General features: G+C 42.0%; 1 protein-coding gene across 1 annotated transcript; it reads left to right on the top strand.

Annotated features, from left to right (window-relative positions):
- Positions 1-287: 287 nt before the first annotated feature.
- On the top strand, positions 288-24,218 carry GDF10 (growth differentiation factor 10). The gene is made up of 3 exons (XM_040437561.1): positions 288-557; positions 3,780-4,687; positions 23,855-24,218. Exons 1-3 carry the CDS (start codon positions 341-343, stop codon positions 24,044-24,046), a joined length of 1,317 nt encoding a protein of 438 aa, XP_040293495.1. The 5' UTR covers positions 288-340; the 3' UTR covers positions 24,047-24,218.
- The last annotated feature ends 177 nt before the right edge of the window (positions 24,219-24,395 follow it).

Genomic DNA, 24,395 nt, shown 5'->3' with positions numbered 1-24,395 from the left:
TACCTCTAGGCTGAAAGGAACTGATTAGATGCAGGTTAGAAAAGCATCCCAGGGAGCTCTAAAGTGAAGCTGAGCCCCTGGCTGTAAAAATAGTGTTATCATTGAGCAGCCACAACTAGCATGAGGTGAGTGGTGAATGGGCGGGAAGGGCGAACCTCACTCCTCCCAGCTCCTGGGTATGAGCTGTAAGCTGAGCTTTGAATGTGACACCCGGGAGAAAGAGAGAGCTACACAAGCATCAGCAGAGAACAACCTAGTGACAGGGAGCAAGGCGAGATCACAACTTCTCAGAAGCATATAGCGCATCTACCCCCTACTAGATATATTGTGGCCACTCAACATGAGTTCTCACTATTGGATGCTCTTGCTGTTCCTGAGTATGAGCAGAGGCAAGCAACCACAGGGTTCTGACTCAACCCTTAACCCAGCTCCAGGGATACTGAGCCCAGCCACAGACCCCCTGTCATTGCACATGATGAAGCTCTATGAGAAGTACAGCCGAGAGGGCAGTCGACCTAAGGATGGGAACACGGTACGCAGCTTCCGGGCACAGCCAGGTAAGACTAAGCTCATAGGAGTCAGTACTGTTGGTGTAGTACCTCAATATACATAATGTTGTGTAATGCAATGCAACAGGTCCACAGGGTCTGACTAAACTCATTGTGAGTGGCGTCATTAGCACAATAGGGCAGATGTTTTAAAATGACCATGTTGGCAGGTTACAGACATCAGTTCGGCTTTCATCCCACAAAAGTCATGGGATATGTATCTACACCTTTATTTTATGATCAGTCACCTGTACGGTAGCTTATAGCAGAGTTAATCGTGTGCTGTCCACATCTCAATACAGAAAAAAGAAGTGTGGCCACTACTGGCACTAATTAATTGCGTTGGTATCAGCAAAATAATGGTTAAGAAGCAAAATTTAGGATTCAGGGATGGTGCACAACGCTCAAGCTTGGCCCAACTCACCCAACCTACAGTTAATAGTCCAATACAAGGTTAGCCTCAGCACGCAATATGAACAGAAGTTTGGTGCAAGAATCCTTTAATCCAACATTCAATTCTCCAGTGAATACTATGGGGGAGATTTATCAAGATTGTCGGTTTCAATGTCTGTCTTGATATCCCTTGGATGCTCTTAATTTATGGAGGCTGAATCCTCCTGCAGTCAGTAGGTCTAGAATGAAATCTATGCCAACTTGTAGCTGGCGTAGATGATGATAAATCTGCCGGGGCTAATGGACCTGCTCACACCACACCTCCATTTCGGAAAGTGGCTATGGCAGAAAGAAGTTTAAAAAGTCACAAGACCTGCAGTTATATCCCCATATCCCAGTTTGGTGGCATATGGGGATGATATATCTCACATATGCCTATTATGCCTGATAAAGGCATACAGTGTTTGCCAAAATGTAACATATGGAATTAAAGGAGTCTTCGTATTGGACTACTATTCTGTCCCTTGTATTGGACTACTGAGATCGTATCAATGAAGGTCAAGTCTATCGAAGGTCAAGGTATGGTATACTTAAAGTGTAGAAAATATATGAAAAATTTAAAAAATGGCAATGACAAATATTTGTAATGCTCTTATCTCACACAAGGCACTCAAAGTGCATGGATGGATGAGGAGCAGGGGAAATAGTGGCTGCCATATAGACACTCATCCCCAACACCCATTGGTCTCAATTTCATAGGAAGCCAATTTAACTTTTAGTATATTGTTATACTAATAAAGAAGGACCATACTGATAATGCTGTCCTTATGACAATAAATGATAGGGTCACACAGTTACAATCGTGCCCTTACATTCAGTACTTCCCCATCCTCTTCTATGGTACACAAGTTATTTGTGAAGTGATGCTACCCTGTGGTATGCAAATTATAGTAGTTTTTCCTCTCTATGATCAAAATTTGCCCAGTTTATCTCAGCACAGTGTAATACACCATTTATATAAGAAATATCTAATACCCCTAATGAGTGTGTCTGGGGCTCATCAATATGATTGGATTAAGCAGATCCAATTATTATTTTACTTGCATATCATTGTCTTTTTGATCCAATCACTGAATGTAAATGGTAGTTGAAACTGAAAACCTATTATGGCAGCGCTTTATTAGGAGTCCACAGGAACTCAAACATTTCTCTATTCTAGTAAAATATAGGGTTCCTACAAATAACTGGAATATTTGGTTTAGAAAATAGATTTTTAGATACCCTATTGAGGAATTCTGGGCTAATAGAGGGGGTCCTCAACTAGTTATTCTGTTCTTCTCTCTGGCAAGTCCATACATTTCTAGTGTATTTCAACAGACCCCACAGTGTAGCCAGACCCATGGTGGTCATCATACTTTCCTGATCCCCACCGCTGTGTTCCAGCTCCATCGCTGCCCTGCCAGCTCTGCAGCAATGTAGCCGGGTCTCCTGACATTAACATCTGTTTTGACATGGGGCATGTGACGACTGGAGCCAATAACTGGCAGCAGTGGTGATGTGTCACCCATTTATCATGTGCCCCAGTGACATGCCACATGGGTAACATGAGACTGCTGCAGCCAGTGACTGACTGCAGCAGTCATGGCCCCTGTGTCAAAATGGATGTTCATGCGGGGAGAATCAAGACCTGCCAAAGCGGCACGGGTCCAGCCAAAAGGTGAACAAATGCTAAAAAGGTGAACAAGCCCTTTAGAGGCAGCAGAATGGAACTACGGATGCGGACAACACACGGTGTGCTGTCCGCATCTTTTGCGGCCCCATTGAAATGAATGGGTCTGCACCCGTTTCGCAAAATTGCAGAATGGATGCGGACCCAGAAATAGGGTCATGTGAATGGACCCTTAATCTGTGGCAGAACCTGCAGCAAGTGCTCAATTTTGCTACAGCACCACCACAGGGGAAAGTAAGCATTACACCGTGCTCACTGAAATTAATCACCGGGTAATGTACAGATGTGTCATGCCCTCCAGAGCAAGATACTGTCTTTGTAAATGAGTATCCAGAATGTGAGACTAGCATCTAATAACTCAGAGTTCTCTAATATGGTAACAGATTTTCTAAAGCAGACAAGTCCTTTAAGAGCTGTGTCTCATAAACTGTTTAGTGCCTATCTGTTTGAAGCATTTTATTCTCTGATTTTGCCTCTGTACACACTTTGTATAAAATACTGTAGAGGCAGTTTCAGTTTTACTGCCTCCATTGGGCCCTGTGGTCACTTGACTGACCATCCGATCACATGGATATCTGAACAAGAAGGGAGCCCCTTGGACTAACTAAACTCATGACTATGAACAAGGCTAATTTCAGTATAATACAGTGATCTTTTGCGAAATTTAGGGACCAGCTATGAAAATAAAAAGAAAACAACCACCAAAAATCATTGTCACAGCAAATGTGACAAGCTATAGGACTCATAATTCTAAAATGGGCCAAAATAATACATAGAAATGCTAAAAATCACATTGATAATCCAATAAATAACCTTCTAGCTTGTGAACTAAAATGTACTGATAATGGTGAATCCCAAAGGCTCAAATCATCCCAGCCCTGAGCCAGTTAAGTAAAGGATCTTTTGTGACTTGAATAGCTTAGGTTTTTTGTAAGAGTTGATGACACTAGAAGTATATTAGAGGTTTGACAAAAGCATCTATGGATGACTTAATCATGCAAACATATTGCAGGGCCTGAACTCATACATCCATGTAGTTAATCCGTCCATAGAAAATGAAGTGTTGGCACAATTTGTTCCTCATACAATAAAGCTTCTTTATCTGACAGATTTTCTGGCTTCCCGTCCTACATATCGCTTCAACTTAACATCTCTACAGCAGTCTGAAGTTGTCTTGGCTGCCACTATCCACTTTGGACCTGACAAAGGCCCCAGGCCTCCTAGGGACTCCTTTTGCAAACGTTCCAAGAGTGCTTCCTGTCGTATTTCGCTTCCACCACAAACTCAGAGGGTCAGTGTGATTTTCAAGAGCATTCTCCACCAAACAGATTTAGGTTTGGTAAAGTGGAATATCAGCAGCGCCACGTTGAATAAAAAGGGTGCCTGGCACGTGAAGGACATAACCAGCATCATAAAGGAAGCGCAACATCAACAAGATCTGTTCATTTCGACTGAAATTGACTTTGGCCATAAATTAGCTACTATTCATGAAAGTAATCCAAGTGAAGCCCCATACATCTTAGTATTTGCCAACGACAGAGCAATATCAGAGCCAAACAGTGTGGCAGTAACTTTACAAAGGTATGACCCACTCCAACCAAGTGTTGCCGATTCTAAGCAGCAGCCCAATGCATCTTCAGAGAGCAGAGTAAGGAGGGATGCTACATTTTTGGCTTCCACCCATAATAATGAACTCCCTGACATTAAGTATGTTCACTACAGCAAGCAGGATCTCTGGGAGAATACATATAAGTCACTGACACAAAAGCCCCAAAGAAAGGAACGGAAGAAGAAGGTAAATGATAATGCTGATGCTTTACCGAAATCTCCAGTCCTTCACTTTGATGAGAGGACAATGAAGAAAGCTCGGAGACGCCAATGGGATGAGCCAAGGGTCTGCTCCCGCAGATATCTAAAGGTGGATTTTGCTGACATTGGATGGAGTGAATGGATTATATCTCCAAAATCATTTGATGCTTATTACTGCTCCGGTGTTTGTGAGTTTCCTATGCCAAAGGTAAGAAGTTAAGCAAACAAAGTGAATGCTAATGTCTCAGTTTTAAAAGGGTTCCCTGGGGTTAAACAATGATGACCTATACTTGGACAGACCATCAATGTTTGACTGGCAACTGTTTTACCTTTGGATAAGCATAACAAAGATGACACGGTGAGTGTTGGACCCTGAACGATCAGGCTATTAATATTGCAGTTCAGGAAAACCAATTTAGCTTAATTTCTTGCTCTGAGCACTAATCATGCCCTGATTTACCTATTACATGGATAAACTTACATATATATTCAAGGGTGTTAAAGGAACTGTGGCATAGATAATGTAGATCCCTTTAAAATTAGGGCTCTTCCAGAGGCGTTACTTAAAGCTCCTGGTCCCAATGCAGGGCTTCCCCAACAACTACATGTCATTTATAGTACTGGTCTGGTTATTTGGATCAGAGAGACCAATGCCACTGGGCACAACTAAGAATCTCCACCTCACAACACATATTATTAGCGTTGTCTTTTATTCAGCTATTCAGGAATATATTGCTTCCATCAGCATCATTCCCTTCACAAGTAGTAGTGCCACAATTTCCCAGTAGGTGCTTTCATTAATTAGAGTCAGCAGAGAGTAGACTACTTTGTTGGCACAGATAATGCAGTTCTGATGCATATTATGCAAAATGGTTCAAAGGTGGGGCTTCAACTTAAAGGGAATATTCTACATTTTTCTAACCAGCATCTGGATTTGAATAGCTTTGTAATTGCATATAATTAAAAACTTAGTATAGCCAGTTAGCTATCTAATAAAATCTATCTGTATAGCTCCACCTGCTGTTTGTTCTTTTCCTTATTTCTCCATCCACCTCACTAAGGGTGGTCGCATGCGCTCAGTTTAAATCTTCAACTTCCACCTTCCATTATTTTCACTAGACACTGTGAAAGTTACAGGGAAACAACTACAGCAGAAAGTACAACACAAGGACATGCCTCCTGAGCTGCTGAAGTAAATCTAGCAGAAGCAATGAATGGGGAGATTTTTGGTTCCATGTGAGGTACAGAGCTGGTTCTACCTTCCTTAGAAAGAGGCTGTCATGTACTACATGATGTTTGATTTTTATTGTATACACCAACCATGGCATAACCCCTTTAAGTCTTAAACTAAAGCTCCACCTTAGAACCACCTTAAAGTTTAACGAAATTAGTTAGAGATAGAGTCAGTCTTTATAATTAGGAGATTTTGGATACTATATTATTGATAGCCTATTCTTAGGATAAGACTATTAATATCAGATTGGTGGGGTTCCCACTCCCGCGACTCTGCAGTACCAGGCACAGATCTGATATTGATAGCCTACCCTAAACATCACTGTTTTACTGTGAAAAGTTTTTCAATGTGAAATAACATAGTAACATAGTTTGTAAGGCTGAAAAAAGACATCCATCCATCCATCCATCCAGTTCAACCTGTTATCCTGCAAGGTGATCCAGAGGAAGGCATAAAAAACTGTGAGGTAGAAGCAAATTTTCCTCATTTTAGGGGGAAAAAAAATTCCTCCCTAACTCCAATCAGCCAATCAGAATAACTCCCTGGATCAACAACCCATCTCTAGTAACTATAACCTGTAATATTACACCCCAGAAATACATCCAGAACCCTCCTTTAGAGAATTCACCATCACCACCTCCTCAGGCAGAGAGTTCCATAGTCTCACTGCTCTTACCGTAAAGAATCCTCTTCTATGTTTGTGTACAAACCTTCTTTCCTCCAGACGCAGAGGATGTCCCCTCGTCATAGTCACAGTCCTGGGTATAAATAGATGATGTGAGAGATCTCTGTACTGTCCCCTGATATATTTATATATATATTTATTTGATCTCCCCTCGGTCGTCTTTTTTCTAAACTGAATGACATTAATTTTAATAATCTTTCTGGGTACTGTAGTCCTCCCATTCCAGTTATTACTTTATTTGCCCTCCTCTGAACACTCTCCAGCTCTATGTCTGCCTTATTCACAGGAGCCCAGAATTGTACACAGTACTCCATGTGTGGTCTGACCAGTTATTTGTAAAGTGGCAAGACTATGTTCTCATCACGGGCATCTATGCCCCTTTTGATGCAACTCGTTATCTTATTGGTCTTGGCAGCAGCTGGCTGGTTTCTTCATTTAAGTTTGCTGTCCACTAAAATTCCTAAGTCCTTTTTCATGTCAGTGTTACCCAGTGTTTTACCATTTAGTATGTACGGGTGACTTGCATTACTCCTTCCCATGTGCCTAACTTTACATCTGTCAGTGTTAAACCTCATCTGCCACTTCTATGCCGAAGCCTCCAATCTATCCAGATCCATCTGTAGCAGTATACTGTGCTCTTTCTTGTTAATTACTTTCCACAATTTAGTGTCATCTGAAAAAAATAAAAATTTTACTGTTGAAGTCTTCTACAAAGTCATTAATAAATATATTGAAGAGAATAGGGCCCGATACTGACCCCCATGATACTCCACTAGTGACAGTGACCCAATCTGAGTGTGTAAAGTTAATAACCACACTCTGTTTTCTATTACTGAGCCAGTTACTTACCCACATACAGACTTTTCCTCCCAGTCCAAGCATTCTCATTTTATAAGTCAAGTCAAGATATACAACATCCATTGACTCACCCCGGTCTAGTCTAGAACTTACCTCCTCATAGAAACTGATTAAATAAGTTTGACATGACCGATCCCTCACGAGGCCATGCTGATTTGGCGTTATTTGCTTATTTTCATTGAGGTACTCCAAGATAGCATCTCTTAGAAAACCTTCAAACAGTTTACCCACAACAGATGTTAAACTTAGCGGCCTATAGTTTCCGGACTCTGTTTTTGGACCCTTTTTGAATACTGGCACCACATTTGCTATGCGCCAATCCTGAGGAACGCTCCCTGTCAATATAGAGTTCTTAAATATCAGTAATAAGGGTCTGGCTATGACATTGCTTAATTCTCTTAGGATACGGGGGTGTATGCTATTTGGTCCCAGCAATTTGTCTATTTTAATCTTTTTAAGACGCTGCTGCACTTCTTTGGGTCAGACAGGGCACTTTAAATGGGGAATTTACTTTTATCCTCTGCATTTCATCTGGCAGTTTATTTTCCTCAGTGAATACAATGGCAGAAAAAAAACATTTAATAGCTTTGCTTTCTTCTCGTTGCTCTCTGCAAAGGGCTGACAATTCATTAGAGTTTAGGATGGTTTTAAAAATATCCCATTTTGTGGCTGCATTTCTATTTTTGAGGACCTTGTCCTAATTAGCTTGGCCTGTGGCCTCTCTTAGCTGGTCAAATTTAGCTTTTTTGAAGTTTGGTATTTTGTGCCTCCCTGAAGCAACACTCTTTTGACTGATAACCCTAACAAAATATAACTTGGATTCTCTTAACAATTAAAACCATTTAATTGTTAGGAGAATGAAAGTTATATTTTATTAAGATTATTGGTTGGTCTAAAGTGGGAATTTATGTCCCTTTTGGCCATGTGTGTGTTTATATTGATTTTCCCAAGAAGCCCCAGGGGGATAACTATACATGCCTGATAATTCCTCTGTTGCCAGAATTCTAAAACACATTGGAGAAGAGTTCAGGTACATATGTAATAGCCACTGCAGTTTTGATTAAGCCACACATGGATCCCTATGGAACAAGTTTGAGCTGCGCAATCTTTTTTTTGGATAGAGGACTGAGTGTGAATTGGAACCTACTTCACTATAGACCTGCTGCGCTCCAAGTGATACTGCGGTTTGGGACTTTTTATACAGGTTTGTATGTACAGACGCTTTAGTAATTTTTTTACACATGGATCCAGCAGGAAGGAGAAGTGCAATTCCTTTCTTTATATTTCCCTTACCTTCTGAAACTACTCCTGGCTTTGGCTCAAAGAACTTTTTGAAGCATTACCAGAAAAACTGCAGAATATTTTGTAACACTGTGCATGTAACCTTTCTAATGTGACGTTGATCTGATCAATGCAAGTCAATTCCAAACACCAAACACATCTAAACCTAAACTTTCAATTTACTCCACATGGTTCCTTTTTTTGTGTGAGGCCCACTCAGGAAATCAAGAACACACAGCCAGGGTCTAGACGCACTTAGAATTTTAAAGATCTAATGTAAGATGAGTTCATTACAGCATGACGTTGGCATTCTTTGATAATTCTACATTGTAATCAGGATTCTTTACTAAGGACCCATTTACATGGACCAATACCAATGGGCAATGATCGGGAATGCACGTTCATAAAAATATTTATTCCTGGTCTTTTCCCGCAGGTTGCCTGCCTTTACATGCAGCAACCATCGCTTCTATATGAGCATGATCGATTGTTACTACGATAGTTCCTTCGCATAGAGGTTCATCTTTTGTCGGAAACACGTCCTCTTTACACAGGGAGATGTACTGCCAACAAACAATGATCTTTTTGTGCTGATTAGATCCAGTGACAAGTGATTGTTTTGCTGGTTTATTGACTGATCACTGGCATATCTGCACTGTTCTTTTCCAGATAACTGGCCCAAACATTTGCCTATATACACATGACATAGTTCTTAGCAGAGCATTCATTCAGTAGACGGCTATATCTCCCAACTCTACCATAAACACACATATTTATTTCAATTGGGAGAGGGGAATAAAATGCCAGAATGATCAGTGTTTGAAAAGTCATGTAACTGGGATTTGATGGTCATCTTCATCAGATCACTCCTGGTTGATCGAAGATCATCACTGCTGTCTAGTGACAAATTCACGAAAGCGATGCAGTAGGTAGAGATTCCTACTGTAGATGTCTACGTAAGCTTCTGGTAGCCAAACATGAAATTCTAATGTTGCCTTTCTAAACCACAAATTGTAGGATTAGTGTACACTAATACCAAACTCAATGAGATCTAGTCACTACTCACTTAGTTGTCAGATCCAGTAGCATAACAAGAGTTCATAGCCCTACAGCGAATGTTAGATCCTCACTCTCCAGGCCTTAGGCTGGCCATTTATATATAAAATTTCTGGTGAAATTGGTCAACTATCTTATATCGACTTTCTCCCAATGGAAATGTTCCACATGATTTATCCCTGTGGGAGCTAAGCTACGTCGAGAAGGGTCTAGCAAAGGTTTCTTTTTCTTTCCAAGCTTTGCCTCAAGCATGCATATTTATGGCAAAATTGGGAGGAATAGCTGTTGCCAAATGAGCATTTGCCTGACAGCATTTGGCCGACAGTATGACCATTCACAGCGGGTAAGAGGATCCCTGGAATTCAGTCTCTTATCAGTGGCTAACGGAAAAGGGAGATATGTACAAAACAAGCCCATTTTGACTTGACACACAACCTTTTCTGAAGCCATACTGTATCTTCGATGGCCCAGTGTCTCTATCATACAGATGGCACCTTGCAGTTTATTGCAGGAGCAGAGGGTTAGGTTTACATTTATAATTTTTGGTGAGTGGTTGTTAATAAGGGTAAATTACAGAGCTATTACATGGCTGTTATCAGGCACAGATAGCATTCAGGATTTACGGCTAATTGCTGGGCTGCAACTGGACTTGCAACCAGAAACATTGGACCTAAATTCCATGGCAATTACCAGTGATTCATAAGCGCTACATGTGGCAGCTAACATGCCCCTTTACCTAGTGATGGAGTTTCCAAGAAATCAATAGCGGTCATATAAATAGATAAAATACTAAAATTCATAAACCTTAAATGAAACAGGTTCCTGTATCTCATAGATTCACCACAGAATATAAGCCCTTAAGTATATCTCACTGCTACATTATTGTGCTGCTAACAGATTTTCAGGGCGATTGCAGAATTTCCTGCCTTGTGTCATGAAAAGAATATTAACTACAATAAAAGTCAAGTCACTTAGGGCTCGTTCACATCTCAGGTAACCTGATCCGGCAGTATACCGAATCTGGCATTGCCGGATTCAACCATTCAGTGACTTCATTGACTATAATGGGATCTGGCGGCGATTGGGCTGCTTTCCAGCATAAATGGTGGGCTTTGGACTGAACTGGAATTTATGCCACAACAGGCTACCAGAAGAGCCCGCAGGATTTAGAAACGCACTGTGCACGTACCCCTAGTGAATACATTATGTTACTTATCGTGTACTGATACTAAGTTGTGGGCTGCATTAAACTCCAGAGCTGCATTTACAATTCTGCTGGCTTTAGATATTCCCTTCAAAACAACTTCTGTAAATAAGACCTATTAGGGCACTCTCAAATATTAACCCCGCTCTCAAATATGAGCCTTAGCAAGCATGGCCAATCACTATAGCAGGCTCGGCTGATGGAGGCCATTCAGTACTATGTTTTCCCAGCAGGGTGAATGTTGGATTGCTGTAAAATCCGATTTTAAGCAGATACCGTTTAAAAAAAAAAGCATTTCAAGACTAATGACTTTTAAACATCCCATTCACAACTAGGTAAGATCTGACATATGTAAAGACTACAATGGTCATTTACCAACTGATATACGACAGTTTTCTGGCATATATCTGTCGCAGATTGCCGTGCAAAGGTTATTTGTGCCACAATCTGTGACTTTTCCCCGCTCACTCCAGGTGTGATGTGTGCAAGCCAGCAGGACCGTCTCTTTTATCATTTTCTATGCCTGTTTTAGGCATAGAAAATGTTTTAAATCTATGCCAGCAAGGAAACTGGCATAGATTTAGACTGGCGGTGGATGCGCCAAAGTTATGTAGAGGCCAGCACCTCTACATAACTTCGGTGGATCCGCCGCCAGCACAGGGGTTAAACGCTGGTCTTAATAAATGACCCCTATATATTTAAAGGGGTTTTTGCATCCACCTCTTCATTCACAGCTACAAGACAAGGGTCTCAGGTGGGGCTTGCACTTATCGGTCATTTATGCCATATCCTTATTATTCCGTGGATATACCAGAAATCTCTAAGATGGGAACAATCCTATAAAAGGGTTGTGAAAGGGACTGAGCTGCAACACGAGACATGGCGTACAAGGGTGGTGCTGTTTCCAGAAATTAGCAGCTAATTATTCTTTGTAACACTGGAGATCAACCTGATAAATTTCACGGCCTCAAATGTGGTCCTTATCCCCATGCATCACTGCATATTGCATTCAGCTTGTGTCAAATCAGGGTATAGGCGCATATATAACTGACTTTTGTTAAACAACTGTATCTGTGCCTGGAATTTCCTTGATATAGTTTACTTAATTTAACCCTTCAGTGACCACTTTTTGGTGTTTTGGTCCTCAATAACCAAAAACTTTTTAGTGATTTACCCAACACTCCTACGTTTTTCTTTCATACTTTTTATAGGTTGATTAGGGGTGGTAATATAGAATTTTTTTTTTGTCCTTTTGTCCATTTCCCACAAGATAGAACATCTACTATACTTTGCCACAAAATGCAGACTATGAACCCGTTGACGTTAACGAGTTCATATAAAATGCGGATGCCAAATGAACCACATCCATATTTTGCAGATATAGAGGATTGTAGAAAATGCAAACAGTCGTGTGAAGGTACCCTAATGCAAAACATTAAAACCAGACATCATATAGCACATACAAATCTCTTTCTGAAAAAGCTAGAACCAGCCCTGGACCTCACACAGATCCACATCTCCACCCATTCATTGCTCCTATTGCTCCGCTAGATTTTTTCAAGCTGGGAACTCAGGGTGTGTGTCCTTTCTGCTGCAGCTCTCTCCCTATCACAGCTCATGTGATGTGTTTGTTCTCAGGGTGTGTGTCCTTTTTGGTGCAGCTCTCTCCTTTTAAATCTCATAGCTTATAACAGTAGTTATGGCGGGAGACAGTTGGATGGAACTGAGCATGTGCGACCACCTCAATGATGTTACTGAGGTGGACAGAGAATTAAGGAAAAGAATCAACAGCAGGTGGCGCTATAAAAATGCATTTCATTGAATAACTCAGTGGGTATGCTAAATTTTTAATAACATGTAATTACCAAAGTATTCAGATCTACATGCTGGTTTGAAAAATTAATATTTTTTATGGGATAAATCTGTTGTGATACATTTATTAAGCAGGGGAAGAAATACAGATATCAGACACCTGTTGCTTATCCTTGGGGTAAACTAAGGGACACAATAGGAAACATCCATCCTGTTGATTCCTTGTTTGCACCTACTGCAACGTTTGGCTGAAGGTCTGGCAGACAGAATAGAGATGTCTTCATTATCCCACTGAAATCAGCTCGATCCTAGAAGCAACTCATGTCTCAGCTCTTTTTGGGAGCAGGACCTATAGGGTATAAATATGCACATATCTATCCAAAGATGGTATATTCTTGCATCACCATTGGTAGCAGGCAGTGTGCCAGTAGATCATTATGTTTCTCTTTTTTAAAAGTAGAACATGTAGTATTCCAGATCTAGTATTATGGATAGATATGTATGAGCTACCATATGATGCCACTGTACAGGACTGCATTACAGGAGTATTCTCACTTAGAAACAATGTTGGGATATTAAGGAGTTAAGAAGATACATAAGTAAACGTCACTGTGCATGATGGATCATCTATAATTGCGCCTTTACTTAAACACTGGGCAAAATATAATATGGAAACATCCATGCACTTACAATATAGAACAGCACCACCTAGTGGATGAATGAGTACATGAATACTATGAAATATAATGTATATACACACCTATGTATTACAGCCCTGCACAACCTATGAGTTATAGGCAGCCATAATACTGCACCCATAGACTTCTTTTGGACCCTACTGAACCTCCATATGGTTCTGATTGTAAATCATGGCACTGAAGCATTGCATCTAGGGGAGAATAACTCGGTAATACGGCGCTTTACTCCCACAGGATATAGTGTCAGTTTACAGAGCTGGTAAATTTGTGTGTATAAGTCATGAGCCAAGCGGATCCTTACAAGTTACGAGCGAGTAGCCTGCCCAGAGTGTTTTACAATTCTTACGCGGCTGTGTGACACAACATGGGTTTTGTTCTTGTTTGTAGATTCATCTTCTCCCAAGGGGGTACTCATATATTTGAGCTTTAAGTGAAGCCTATGCTTCAGGGGCTTGTATACACTGTGGAATTTAAAGGGGTAGTATATTAGGGCAGCAGTAATTATTTCCCTTTTCAGGGCTATAAAGATTGTGCTTTACAGGTTGTCACTATGAGGCAAATTCCTCCAGTGTGGAGGATGGGCCGGTAATTCTACTGTAATATGGTATTCTTAGATCTGTTATGCTCGCACACTGATAAAAAGCCTTCACATGTACATACTTATATATGTAGTTGTATAGCATAGGGGGTCCCGAGATAGTAGTTATACCTGGTCTGCCACGGTAGTGTGAATGGCATATGATGGGTGGGGCCCTGTTATTGATTTTGCATAGAAGTCTCATACAATATTTGCTGGTTAAAGGCTCCATTCAGACGTCCGTAGAATGTGTCCGCACCCGGAACGGGTGTGGACCCATTGATTCTCTATAGGGCAGGAATGGATGCGGACAGCACACAGTGTGCTGTCCACATCAGCATTTTCGGTGAGAGACCCCGAACTTCCGGTCCGCGGCTCCGGAAAAAAATAGAACATGTCCTATTCTTGTCTGCAATACACTACATTAATCCGCAATACACTACGGACTTGTGAATGGACCCTAAAGGGATTGTTCCATCTGGATATTTATGGCATATCCAATGTCTGATCTCAAGAAAGGAGCCATGTCAGGAATGGAGAGGACATCATGCATGTGCGACTTTCTCTCTTCACTTCTTTGAGACTTCTGAAAATAGCTGCGTGCACTTACTTGGCTATTTTCAGAAATCCCATGGCAGTGAATGAAGAAGCCATGGATGACATGAGTGGCATCCTTCCTGATGGACCTCTTTCTTGGATAGGAACAGGTGCCAGAGGTGAGACCTGAACCTATCAGACATTTATGGCATATCCAGATGGGACAAAACCTTTAAGCCAAAAGCAAAATATAGACATTTTTGTGATGCCACCACAACTTAATGTGTTCCTTTGGACAACAGCTATAGCTTTGTGTGTAGCCTCAGCCTAATACTGGGGGCATTTGGGGACTTGAAAAGGGGTTGTCTTTGTCTTATCAAAAACATAAGTGGCATATGTGTAATTGGCAGAAGTCCAACCACTGTGACTGGTGGTAGTGCTAGGAATGAACCATGCACCTTGGTCTCCTGTTGGCTTTGTTTGACTTTTATTCTGAAGCTGAATGGTTTTCTCTTTATATCCAAGAGACCAAGTAGTACAGCTCTTTCCTAGCAACAGTGGAACTTCATCTAGTGATTGGTGGGGGTTCATTGAGCCCTACCCATAACACATAACCCAGCAATATGCCATCAATGTCTGTCCTGAGACTGTGTGCCAAATATTAAAACACAACCCTGAAATAAAATTTAGATTTGTGCTTAATATTGTCTACCATCTATGTAGTATATACAGTAACATGGCCTAGTTTAGGAAATTGTTCACGGGCTAGGGCTAGGACTTTCAATCTTGGTCTGAAATATATATATTTTTTTACTTTTTCTTAATAAACTTTTATTGACGTCTATTTTTTCAGATTTTTTTAATTATAACTTGTCTATCAAAGATCAAAAAAGATTGCTCTGTTGAAATGGAGCTTTTACCCCCTAACTTTTTTTCTCGAGCTCTGCTCAGGCTTCAGGAAAAGCACCTACCAGTTCAGCCTGAGCAGAACTCAGGCAGCAGGAGGAGTGGTGCTTTAACCCTTTACATATCATGCTGTATAGCAGCTAGAGGTATGTGCCTGAAATTGTTTAAACGCTGTCAATCTAAGCTTTAAAACAAGACCAGCATTAACTCCTATATATTTATTTATTTATTTTATGCACTTATATAGCGCTACTATATTCCGCAGTGCTTTACAGACATTAGCAACCAACTGTCCCCAATGGGGCTCACAATCTAAGTTCCCTATCAGTATGTCTTTAGACGGTGTGGGAGGAATCCCTATCAGTATGTCTTTGGAGTGTGGGAGGAAACCGGAGTACCCGGAGGAAACCCACGCAAACAAGGGTAGAACATACAAACTCCATGCAGATGTTGTCCTTGGTCAGATTTGAACCTTGGACCCCAGCGCTCAGGAGATATATCCTTTAAAAATCGAGTGGGTAGCGATAGCAGCTGAAAGTGAATACAGGTTTCAGCTGCTTAAATCCCAACTCAGTTTCTGAAGGCTATATCTCCTGTGGAGATAACGCGGTAATCCTGGTCTTGTTTTAAAGCTTAGACTGACAGCTTTCAAGCAAGACACATACAGTCACCTAAAGAATTATTAGGAACACCATACTAATACTGTGTTGGACCCCCTTTTGCCTTCAGAACTGCCTTAATTCTACGTGGCATTGATTCAACAAGGTGCTGATAGCAATCTTTAGAAATGTCGTCCCATATTGATAGGATAGCATCTTGTAGTTGATGGAGATTTGAGGGATGCACATTCAGGGCACGAAGCTCCCGTTCCACCACATCCCAAAGATGCTCTATTGGGTTGAGATCTGGTGACTGTGGGGGCCATTTTAGTACAGTGAACTCATTGTCATGTTCAAGAAACCAATTTGAAATGATTTGAGCTTTGTGACATGGTGCATTATCCTGCTGGAAGTAGCCATCAGAGGATGGATACATGTTCTCATTCTGTTTACGCCAAACTCGGACTCTACCATTTGAATGTCTCAACAGAAATCGAGACTCATCAGACCAGGCAACATTTTTCCAGTCTTCAACAGTCCAATTTTGGTGAGCTCATGCAAATTGTAGCCTCTTTTTCCTATTTGTAGTGGAGATGAGTGGTACCCGGTGGGGTCTTCTGCTGTTGTAGCCCATCCGCCTCAAGGTTGTGCGTGTTGTGGCTTCACAAATACTTTGCTGCATACCTCGGTTGTAACGAGTGGTTATTTCAGTCAACGTTGCTCTTCTATCAGCTTGAATCAGTTGGCCCATTCTCCTCTGACCTCTAGCATCCACAAGGCATTTTTGCCCACAGGACTGCCGCATTCTGGATGTTTTTCCCTTTTCACACCATTCTTTGTAAACCCTAGAAATGGTTGTGCATGAAAATCCCAGTAACTGAGCAGATTGTGAAATACTCAGACCGGCCCGTCTGGCACCAACAACCATACCACGCTCAAAATTGCTTAAATCACCTTTCTTTCCCATTCTGACATTCAGTTTGGAGTTCAGGAGATTGTCTTGACCAGGACCACACCCCTAAATGCATTGAAGCAACTGCCATGTGATTGGTTGACTAGATAATTGCATTAATGAGAAATAGAACAGGTGTTCCTAATAATTCTTTAGGTGAGTGTATATCTACCTGCTACAAGATATGAAGGGTTAAAGCTGCCCCCCCCACTGCAGCTGGATTTGATGTCATCCAGCCTGTGGGGGAAAGGGGGCTGACATGTTGCAGGGAGGAGAGAGGCAAGATGTACAGTACAGACCAAAAGTTTGGACACACCTTCTCATTCAAAGAGATTTCTTTATTTTTATGACTATGAAGGCATCAAAACTATGAATTAACACATGTGGAATTATATACATAACAAACAAGTGTGAAACAACTGAAAATATGTCATATTCTAGGTTCTTCAAACTAGCCACCTTTTGCTTTGATTACTGCTTTGCACACTCTTGGCAGTCTCTTGATGAGCTTCAAGAGGTAGTCCCCTGAAATGGTCTTCCAACAGTCTTGAAGGAGTTCCCAGAGATGCTTAGCACTTGTTGGCCCTTTTGCCTTCACTCTGCGGTCCAGCTCACCCCAAACTATCTCGATTGGGTTCAGGTCCGGTGACTGTGGAGGCCAGGTCATCTGGCGCAGCAACCCATCACTCTCCTTCATGGTCAAATAGCCCTTACTTTCAAAGTTTTCCCAGTTTTTCAGCTGACTGACTGACCTTCATTTCTTAAAGTAATGATGGCCACTCGTTTTTCTTTACTTAGCTGCTTTTTTCTTGCCATAATACAAATTCTAACAGTCTATTCAGTAGGACTATCAGCTGTGTATCCACCTGACTTCTCTTCAACGCCACTGATGGTCCCAACCCCATTTATAAGGCAAGAAATCCCACTTATTAAACCTGACAGGGCACACCTGTGAAGTGAAAACCATTTCAGGGGACTACCTCTTGAAGCTCATCAAGAGAATGCCAAGAGTGTGCAAAGCAGTAATCAAAGCAAAAGGTGGCTACTTTGAAGAACCTAGAATATGACATATTTTGTTATGTATATAATTCCACATGTGTTAATTCATAGTTTTGATGCCTTCAGTGTGAATCTACAATTTTCATAGTCATGAAATTTAAGAAAACTCTTTGAATGAGAAGGTGTGTCCAAACTTTTGGTCTGTACTGTATATCTGTGCATGCTACTTATCTCCCTCTCCTCCATTAATCAGAGAGCATACTTTCACAAGGGCGAGAATTCCGTGTGGGTGCAATGCGTGAGGTGAATCCGGGTCCATTCACTCTAATGGGGCTGTGCACATGAGCTGTGATTTTCACGCATCACTTGTGCGTTGCGTGAAAATCACAGCATGCTCTATATTGTGTGTTTTTCACGTGACACAGGCCCCATAGAAGTGAATGGGGCTGCGTGAAAATCGCAAGCATCCGCAAGCAAGTGGTTGCTAGGTGACGATCGGGATGGGGACCCGATCTTTATTATTTTCTCTTATAACATAAGTAAATTAGGGATGGAGGGGTTAAACAATAAAAAAAAAAATATTTAACTCACCTCATCCACTTGTTCGCGCATCCCCGCTCGTCTTCTTTCTTCTTCTTTGAGGACCTGGGAGGAAAAGGACCTTTGGTGATGTCACTGCGCTCATCACATGGTCCATCACATGGTCCATCACCATGGTGATGGAAAATGTGATGAGCGCAGTGACATCACCAAAGGTCCTTTTCCTCCCAGTTTCTCAAAGAAGAAGAAAGAAGACGAGCGGGGCTGCGCGAACAAGAGGGGGAAAACTAGAGGGGGGAAAATGTTACTGGTCTGTAACCCTTAGGCCCCTTGCAGATGAGCGTGTCGGATTCAGTCCAGATGCGTTGCGGGCAGGTAAACCCGCGCGAGTCCACACGCAATTTGTCTGCGATTGCGTTGCGTTGTTCAGTTTTTTCCGCATGTGATAAAAAACTGAATGTTGGTACCCAGACCCGAACCTGGACTTCTTCACTGAAGTTCGGGTTTGGGTTCAGTGTTCTATAGATTTTATTATTTTCCATTATAACATGGTTATAATGGAAAATAATAGCATTCTTTAATACAGAATGCTAAGTAAAATGTCCATTGAGGGTTAAAAAATAATAAAAAAATTACTCACCTCATCCACTTGATCGCGCAGCCTTTATCGTCTTCTTTCTTCTTCTTGCAGGACCTGCAAAAGGACCTGCGCTGAAAACATCGCGCTCACCACGTGGTGAGCACGGTGACATCAGCGCAGGTCCTGCTGAATGAAGATAGAAGAACCTTCTATCTTCTACCACGCTCCAGACTTAACTTGCTGCTTATGGAACAGGTGCTGCTCCTTCCCCATCAGTCATGGCAGAGGAGTATGAGTGCAGAGAGTCCCCCTGGTCAGACCTCCCTGAGGACTGCAGGTGGCGCTCGTAGGCAGAGACCAACCGACTACAGAGCATGTATCTATAGCAGTCCATTTTTGCATCCCTCGGAAGGTCTAAAAAATCCACTCATAGTTGACCTGTAGCGAGGGTCTAACAATGTGGCTAGCCAGTAGTCATCCCTCTGACGAATTCTGAAAATGCGGCTATCACTGCGCAAACATAACAGCATGCATGTGGCCATTTGCGCAAAGGACTCAGAGAGTCTCCCTGCCTCCATCTCCACTGCATACTGCCACAGTCTGTCAGGGTCATCTGTGTCGTCTTTGTCGTTGTTCTTTAGCTCCTCATTCTCCTCCTTCTCCTCCTTCTCCTCTCCTGTCCCTTGGGCAGAATATACGTGGCCGTGAGATGTAGGTGCCATTTTTTCTGTTCCCTCGCCAATCATATTTCTCAGCATCCCCTACAGGATGTGAAGGAGTGGAATGACATAATTCATCCCATAGTTCTGCCAACTGACAAATAAAGTGGCCTCCTCAAACGGCATGTGTCATGGATGAGCTGCCACTGGCTAAGATGGAAATTACACAGGGGAGTAAACCTGTCCGTCTGCCACATAAATAAATCGTTGACCGCCTTCCCCTGCTCGTACAGGCAGTCTAACATATGGAATGTGGAGTTCCAACAGGTGGAAATGTCGCATATCAGGCGATGTTGGGGAAAAGCATTTTGCCTTTGCAGCTCAAGGAGGGTGTGTTTTGCATGGTAAGAGTGACTGAAGTACATGCACAGTTTCCTGTACATTTTTAATAGCTCTTGCAGTCAAGTGAAAGACTTGAGGAACTGGGTGACAATGAGATTAAAGACGTGTGCCATACAGGGCGCATAGGTCAGCCCTCCCTGATGCAGCGCAGACAAAATGTTCTTCCCCCTTATCAGTAACCACAGTTTCTATCTCCAGTTGGCTAGCAAGTTGTCACAGGTTAAGGGGAAGGGAAAACACCAAATACACACCACAATGAATAGACAACAATCTAGGCCTCAAAAGCTAAGGAAGAGGGATGGTGACCTCCTAGTAATCCCTAGGCCTTTCCCTAACTCCTGCCAGTATGAGCAGATCCTGATGGTGGAAATACTCATACACCGGATACCTAAAGCCATGCTAAAACTGACGAGCCCTAGGAAAGGTAGCAAGGGATGAGACAGCTGGTTCCTTCCAGAATGAAGGAACTTGCATCTCCCTGAGGCCTAGAAACAACACACTCCAGATAATAAGAAACAGCGAAGGCAAGAAGTACTTAGCTTACAGAAGTATGGAGAAGCAGGAGATCCAAGACAAACCAGCACTAGCAACTCCAAGCAGAAACGATCAACCGCATGGTCAGCAGTGTGAGGCGGATCTGAATAGAGCCTCATCACTGATAATGAGCTGCACCAGAGGAGAGGTGAGATCCTGCCAAACAACAACATACATAGAGGAAAACAGAGAGACCTGTCAGATAGCCTCATGTTCAGCAAGTCTATCCGATCTTCTCACCTCTCTCACAGGAGGGACCGTGACAGTACACCCCCTTCTACGGGTGGCCTTCGGACACCCAGGACCGACTTTATCAGGATGCGCCCTGTGAATGGCCCTCACAAGGCAGCTGGAATTCACGTCAGCCGCAGGAACCCACATTCTTTCCTCTGGACCGTAACCCTTCCAGTGCACGAGGTACCGAAGAGATCCACAAAGAATATGTGAGTTCACTATCCTGGCACTCTGAAACTCAAGATTACCATCCACCATGACAGGAGGTGGTGGCAGGGAGGACGGTTAAGCAGGTTCAACCTATCTTTTCAGCAATGACTTGTGAAACACATTATGAATCTTCAAAGCCTGTGGAAGCTCAGGACGAAAAGCAACCGGATTAATAATGGCAGAGATCTTGTATGTTCCAATAAACCTTGGCCCCAACTTCCAAGAGTGTACCTTCAACTTAATGTTTCTTGTGGACAGCCACACAGAATCACCCACTCTCAGGTCCGGACTACTCACACGTCTCTTGCCAGCCATCCGTTATACTTTTTGCCCATTTTATTTAAATTCTTTTGAATCTTCCGCCAAATAGATGACAACGAAGAGAAGAAACTTTCCTCTTCAGGTATACCAGACATCTCAGTACCAGAAAATGTGCCAAACTGCGGCTGGAACCCATATGCACCAAAAAACTGTGACTTATCAGTAGACTCCTGTCTACGGTTATTTATGGCAAACTCGGCCAACAACAAAATTGAAGACCACTTCTCTTGATTCTCAGAGACAAAACATCTGAAATAAGTCTCCAGATTCTGGTTAGTGTGCTCAGTCTGTCCGTTCGACTAAGGATGAAAGGCCGAAGAGAAGGACAATCGGAACCCCAGACGAGTACAGAACGCCTTCCAGAATCTGGAAACAAATTGAGTCCCTCTATTACACCACATCAGAGGGAATGCCGTGTAGTTTCACAATGTTATCGACAAACACTTGAGCGAGAGTTTTGGCATTAGGTAAACCTAAAAATTGTATAAAATGCGCCATCTTGCTGAAGCGGTCAACAACCACCAGAATCACAGTTTGCCCAGAAGAATTAGGCAAATCTGTGATAAAGTCCATGGACAAATGAGTCCAGGGTCGGGATGGGATAGACAAGGGAAGTAGAGATCCTAAAGGCCGACTATGAGCCACCTTAGCACGCGCACAAGTCTCACAAGCTGCCACATAGCCCCTTCTGAAACAAAATATCCACTCTGTTTATGAACTTCTTCTCACCTCATGCTCTCAAAGTCTTCTGACATGTCTCTCCCGCCTATGGAATTCACTACAACAGTTGCAGTGGCAGCGGAACATATACTCAGTACCTATTTTGTCCCCTTAGTCCTGTTTCTTGACTGGGTGTAGTTATTGGTATACAGAATTATATGGCTAACTAGTGGATCTGCTCTGTAGTCAGACTAAGCAGAAGATCTCCTAATTTCCCCAAGCAAATGATCCTACATCCGTACCCTGAAAGGGTAAAAAGTAGGACTGAAGTAACAGTGCAACCTAGAATGCTAAGAGGGAGTAGGAAGAAATGGTTTCTGATCAGGGCCAGGTCCAGGTTCATGTGGGCCCTTGGGCGATAAATCTCAGTGGGACCCCTTGTGGCATTTGTCAAATGTCACCATGGCATCTGTGTGTTAAAAAACTGAAGCGCGGGCTTCCTGCTCAGACGTGCCTTCCCCCAGCGGAGATCAGGGAAAGCACCCTTTCTAAAAATGAGCTGCAGCCTGTAATAGGCTTCCGGGCTCATTGTTAGTATATCCCAGTTCAGTCCACTAGGTGGCAGCACTAAACTTTGATATAGCGATTTCTATAGAGAATAATGGAGCAATTTCCATTATTCTGTATAAGTTGCAATCTGATTTGCCGTTTTTTTTATCACTTTATCTCCCAAGAAAATTGAATAAAAAGTGATCAAGTCATACACCCCCCAAAATGGTTTTGTAAAAAAAGGAAGATTTCCCTCAAATGAGCCCCCACACATCTCTGTAGACATAACTATAAAAAAAAGTTATGGGGGTCACCAGGGAGCAGGGGTTCTGTTTGAGTTGCCACCTTTCCCAACAAAAAATAATAGTTACACAAATTAAAAAGGTTGGTGTGTCTATTTAAGTTTTATTTAGCCTCTATTTTTGAAATGATTATGCTGGGATTCAAACTTATAGCCTTCTACATTAAAGTCAAGAACCTTAACTACTGGGCTATAGAGCTTCATGGTAACCCGCGGTTCATATATTATGGCTAAAAACCTTAGTAGTAATTTCCCACATATTATGCATTCATATATATCAGAAATATGAATATATATATATATATATATATATATATATTGTAATTACACATTTATTTTGTGCCATACATTTTTTTTACAATTATTAAAAAAATATATAAAATTATACTTCTGCTGTATAGAAATAGCTCATACATGAGAAACTACTCTGAGGTTTTTCTGGCACTGTGTAGCATTGAGCTTAATAGCTCAGTGGTTAAGGTTATTGTCTCTAATGTAGAAGGTTGTGAGTTTAAATCCTGGCAGAAACATTTCAGAAATAGAGGCTAAATTAGACTTTAATACATGGGTGTCCCCAAGCATACTGATAATGCTTGGGGATACCCTCTTCATGTTAATAGCACTGACTGTATATATGTACATAGCCATATGACTGTTCAGTAACACTGGGGGTTCCCCCTACAGCCATCTTCAGCATAGACCTGAGTGGGCCCCATAGGAGCAGTGGGGCTGCTTTTTCTAGAAACAGTGACAATTTTGCATATGGACCGTATGATATTGCGGATCATCTCGACTAAAGTAAATTACTGGCTGCAACACTGGAAGCAACCCATGGGCAAAAGTGGTGCTGTTTCTGAAAAAAAGCAGATCCCTTTGACTAATCCTTGACTTGCCCTTATGTTTTTTAGAAGGGTTTGGAAAATAATACAATTTAAACCACTTTATATTTATATTTTACATGTCTTTCCATTGCTTCTCTCTCGACAGGTGGTGCGCCCTTCGAACCATGCAACAATACAGAGCATAGTCAAGGCTGTCGGCATAATTCCAGGTGTCCCAGAACCTTGCTGTACGCCAGAAAGAATGAGCTCCCTAAGTGTCCTTTTCCTGGATGAAAGTCGGAATGTAGTGCTGAAAGTCTACCCCAATATGTCAGTGGAGAGCTGTTCCTGCAGATAACTTCATGCAGAAGTCTTCAGCCCTAGTGGATTATGATGTTGGGCCTTCAAATTCTCTTTTTTCCTTCCTAATCAATGTGTCACAGTGGACAGGACAAGAGTGTCATTGTAAGGAAAAAGATGCTCATTATGAGAGGAAAGGCAAAGGTTAATATATTGATAGCGATGCCATTGGCCCCCACATATTCTCTTTCCGTGACTTTGTGGTGTGAAGTAAATATATACAGATTGATGAACCTGATCTGGAGATGGCATTCTTACCTCACTCTTTACTGGAGTGGATTTCTACTTTTTATGTTAAAAGGTGTTCCTTATGGTCCATGTGTATAGTATATATTTGTTGTACAGCT

Source organism: Bufo bufo, chromosome 6 (genome assembly GCF_905171765.1).
Source record: "Bufo bufo chromosome 6, aBufBuf1.1, whole genome shotgun sequence".
NCBI lineage: Eukaryota > Metazoa > Chordata > Amphibia > Anura > Bufonidae > Bufo > Bufo bufo.
This window is presented reverse-complemented; position numbering and strand designations above follow the sequence as displayed.

Coding starts and splice junctions, on each gene's coding strand:
- GDF10 (XM_040437561.1), top strand. CDS start 341: ATGAGTTCTCACTATTGGATGCTCTTGCTGTTCCTGAGTATGAGCAGA. Junction 558..3,779: donor CAGCTTCCGGGCACAGCCAG/GTAAGACTAAGC, acceptor TTTATCTGACAG/ATTTTCTGGCTTCCCGTCCT. Junction 4,688..23,854: donor GTGAGTTTCCTATGCCAAAG/GTAAGAAGTTAA, acceptor CTCTCTCGACAG/GTGGTGCGCCCTTCGAACCA.